At 26.9% G+C, this 4,238-nt stretch overlaps 1 protein-coding gene across 1 annotated transcript; it reads left to right on the top strand.

Moving 5' to 3' along the window:
• The first annotated feature begins 1,305 nt into the window (after positions 1-1,305).
• Positions 1,306-1,782, top strand: LOC104609708 (self-incompatibility protein S1-like). The gene has a single exon (XM_010276078.1). The coding sequence runs from the start codon at positions 1,306-1,308 to the stop codon at positions 1,780-1,782; it is 477 nt and encodes a 158-aa protein (XP_010274380.1).
• Positions 1,783-4,238: the final 2,456 nt, after the last annotated feature.

The raw sequence follows: 4,238 nt of genomic DNA, 5'->3' as shown, positions 1-4,238 counted from the left end.
ATCAGTAGAGATTAATTATAATCCATTTTTATTCTATTTGAAAATAATGGAAACTAATTAACTATAATAAAAATAGTTTAGTAAGTTAATTAAATGAAAAATAATTTTAAATTAATGTTATTGATAAAAATAATAAAAAAGATTTAATTAATATAAAACTAATACCAAATTATCTAACAATTATTAGTTTTATATTTAAATTATATTAATTTAAAATCAACTTAAGTTCCACTAAAAATAAAATTTATATAGTTAATTAAATTTCATATATAAGGAATCTAAATTTAATGAAAATTTAATATACTTAAATAGATCTATTTTTTTACTAATTTCACAAATTAATAAGATATATTAGTTTTAAAAATAACTTAATTATTTTAAAATCAATTTAAGTTTCATTTAAAAGTAAGGAAAATTATAATAACCTCCTTTGCTTTTACAACAATCCTATGAAATCCCGCGATGTTTTGACCTTAACAAAATCTTTCTCTATTGTTTTGAAAAAGGTGCAAATACCTTTCTTTAATCAGCATTCTAAATAAAAAAAAAAATATTGATGTAATGAGTTAATTTTACTTCACTTCAACCTTTTAATTACATTTGTCCAAGGAGAATTATTCTTTGAAATTTGTAAAAAAAAAAATTAATGGGAGGAGGGGGTAAAGTTTAAATTTAAGTTATGCATGATAATCCATTAACAATGGTAAAGGCTATAATTATGTCAGTTTGGAATAGTATAGCACATCCCCCTAACGCTGTAATTATGTCAGTTTGGATCGGATTTAGCTGGCATCAATAAACCCTGGTGAAGAAAAGAGTCATTCCAAGTCTCAGCCATATCCAACCAGAGACGAGACCTTACCAACTGAGCTAGTTAATTGGCACCTTTAGGTTACACTATCTTGTGGACGTTTACATGAAACGTACTTGGGTGATTTGTACGAGGAATCAATGAGCACATTCATTCATACATGCACAGTACACAGCCTGTCCCTCAAGGGAAAAACCAACTTCGAAGAGTGATCGATGATCCAGAGAGAAAGGGGTCACGCTGGGTAAATTCTGTGAGCCCTAACGTGCCATCTCTCATTGGTTTAGAAGTTCTACAGCCAACCAGTGATGAACAAGCTATGATTCACTCAGCGTAGCCACTCCTACTGGATCATCACTCTCTGCTAAAAGGGGTTAACTCTCTTCTTCCCTCCCACCATTAATTAGTCTCATCAGTTATATATAAAATTATAAATATATACCAACCAACGTTGAACAACATTAGTGATGGTACAGCATACCAAGAGATCCGAAATGGGTACTCAGTTTCGCTGGAGCTTCATGCATGTGGTAGCCATGGCGCTGATAGTGCTCAGTTTGAGCCATTCATCAGTGATGGTATCAGGAGTTTACTACAAAAAAATTCAAGTGATGTTGATCAACATGTTGGAGCCTGGGAAGAACCTCCACGTTCACTGCAAATCGAAGGATGACGATTTGGGTGACCACGTCATAGGTTATTACCAGAACTATACTTGGAGTTTTCATGACAACCTGTTCGACACCACACTCTTCTGGTGTGGGATGGATTGGACAGGGACAGGAGGGTCTACTGTAAACGGTAGCTTCGAAATATATCATGCGAAAAGGGATTTAAATCGATGCAGCAGTTATTGTACCTGGGCGATCTTGAAAGCTGGCCTTTATTCTTTCAATAGGGCTACTGGTGAATGGGAATATTTCTTCGGCTGGCCTATTGTGATTAGTAAAGGGGCCGGCATGAAGCCATAAAATTTCTGTCTCAAACCATGAATAAAAGGGTTTTTCTTTTCCACTGCAATTGTTTAATTTATTTAGATTTAGTTTGAATGTTTTGATGGCTTTGTTTTTGGTTGTGACATGACCCCTTTTACTACCCAAACCTTCACCTTTGGATTCCTGACCTGGTTTAGGTTTAAGTAGGTTTAGGGTTTGTTATTATTATTATTATTTTATAACTGGGTCTGAACCTTCAAGATCTAAGCAATTAATCATATACTAGTGGGGACCTGTGCACCAAAACGAAATGAAATTTTTGACAAATTATTATTATTTATTTAGGTTCATATTATTTGATAATTTGAAGTAATTATCGTCCCTGAGTTCTACTAATTTTTGGAATTTAATGGTTATTTTTACAAAGTTATACTAATTTCAATTATGGAAATTAGTGGTTATTTTTCCCTAAGTTCTACTAATTTCTGGTAATTTCTGTTATATAATAATTTATGATAATCCTTGGTAAATATAATATTTTATGGAAATTAGCGATTATTTTTGGCTAACTTCTACTAATTTCTATTATACTAATTTATGGGAATTCTTGGTCTATATATACTTATTTTTTATACTTATTATATGATAGTTTATTGATCAATTAGTGGAAATTAGCTCTATTATATAATTTCTACTAATTTCTGGTAATTTCTATTATATACTAATTTCTTCATAAATATATACCAATGTATTATATTTAATATTATGCGTTAGTTTATTGGTAAATTTTAGTAATTTATCGATTTTATGGAATTTAGTGGCTATTTGTGGAAATTTCTACTAATTTATGATAGCTTTTGGTAAATTATTTTAATGTATTTAAGATTATATTATTTGATAATTTCAAGTAATTATCTCCCTGAAGTCTACTAATTTGGGATAATTTCTTTTGATTTATTTTTACTAATTTTTTATAAATATTGGTAATTTATGTTTAATAATGGTAGTTTCTTTTAATTTATATTTGATAATTTTTATAATTATTTAACAATTGTTATTGTTACATTATTCAATAATTTTAGGTCCAATAGTTATTAAATTTAAAAAATAAATCAAATAGAAATATTTTTAACTTACAATATATAACAATTTTCAAAGCACAAAATCTATAAATGTAAACAAAAGCAATTTAAGGTTCAAAGTATTGATACATATCGGCTTGCATCAGTCAATACGTATCGTGTCAGTGGCTTCCCAATACGCCCCTACAGGGGTTGTATCGGGTCAGCCATTGGTTCAGAGGGTAGCAAGCCTTAAACTGGCCCCTCTAAACCAGTTTCGAAAAAAATAAGTAAAACATAAAAAGAAGCACCGGCATAGGGTGTATCGGCCCGTGTTGATATTTAGAACCTTGAAGCAATTCATTAAGCTAAATGCAAATAACATTTTTAAATAACATTATGTAACAATCTTCAAAGCACAAAGCCAAAAATTTAAACCAAAGAAATTCAATAAGCAAAAAAGACAAACAATATTTTTGCTAAATTTTGTTGACATTATTTATTAAATATTTAATTATTAACAACACTTAACTATAATAATAAGTAATTATAATGTTTTATTAAATAATAAGTAATGATAGTTTTAATAATATTATTTAGTTATTTTAATAAAATAGTAATTATTAAATTTATGAATAGGATTTATTAACAATATTCATTAAATTAATAATTACCAAAATTAAATTAAATTAATAGTATTTATCAGTAATTATAATATTTTATTAAATAATCAATAACAATACTTTTAATAACATTTTTAATTATTTTTAATATAACAATAATTACTAAATTTATTAACATGATTTATTAATAACAGTATTTATAATCGGTAATGGTACCATTTGGCAAAAGGGGAGACCACCCCTTTCATATTAATATATATATATATATATATATATATATTAAAACAAGGAAGTCTAGAAATTCTCTTTTTTTTTATTTTTTTCAATTTTTTATTCCATGTTGTTTTCGAAACTACCAATTAGAAACTCTACTTCAAAAAAAAATCTTCCTAAAATCTCTCTCTCTCTATCTCTCTCTCACTATCCCCTACTTTCTCCTAAGTTATCTCTGATTTAGTAGAGAGTTTCTCTCCTAAATTATCTCTAATGCTTATTTATCTTTCCAACTTTTTATCTACATCTATCTAAAGAAAGTTTGAATTAAAAAAATTAAAAATTATTTAAATATTCTAATAAAATTATATAATAAATTTAAAATATTTATTAAAAAAACAAAAAATCATTATGATGGATTTAATAATATTCATATTATTAATAATTATATATTTTTACAAAATTGATCACGAAATTATGTACAAACAATATAAATTATGATTTTCTGGATTATTCAATCTAAATGTTATTCAAATAATAAAAATCTAACATTAAAAATGAAATATTATTTAAATATTTTAATAACTAAATATAT

The sequence above is a fragment of the Nelumbo nucifera genome, chromosome 1 (assembly GCF_055504915.1).
Source record: "Nelumbo nucifera cultivar China Antique chromosome 1, China Antique-T2T, whole genome shotgun sequence".
Taxonomy (NCBI): domain Eukaryota; kingdom Viridiplantae; phylum Streptophyta; class Magnoliopsida; order Proteales; family Nelumbonaceae; genus Nelumbo; species Nelumbo nucifera.
Note: the sequence above shows the minus strand (reverse complement) of the source record. Positions and strands in the feature narration are given on the sequence as shown.

What these genes read in the sequence shown, in the direction of transcription:
- LOC104609708 (XM_010276078.1), top strand. Translation starts at nt 1,306, where the DNA reads ATGGGTACTCAGTTTCGCTGGAGCTTCATGCATGTGGTAGCCATGGCG.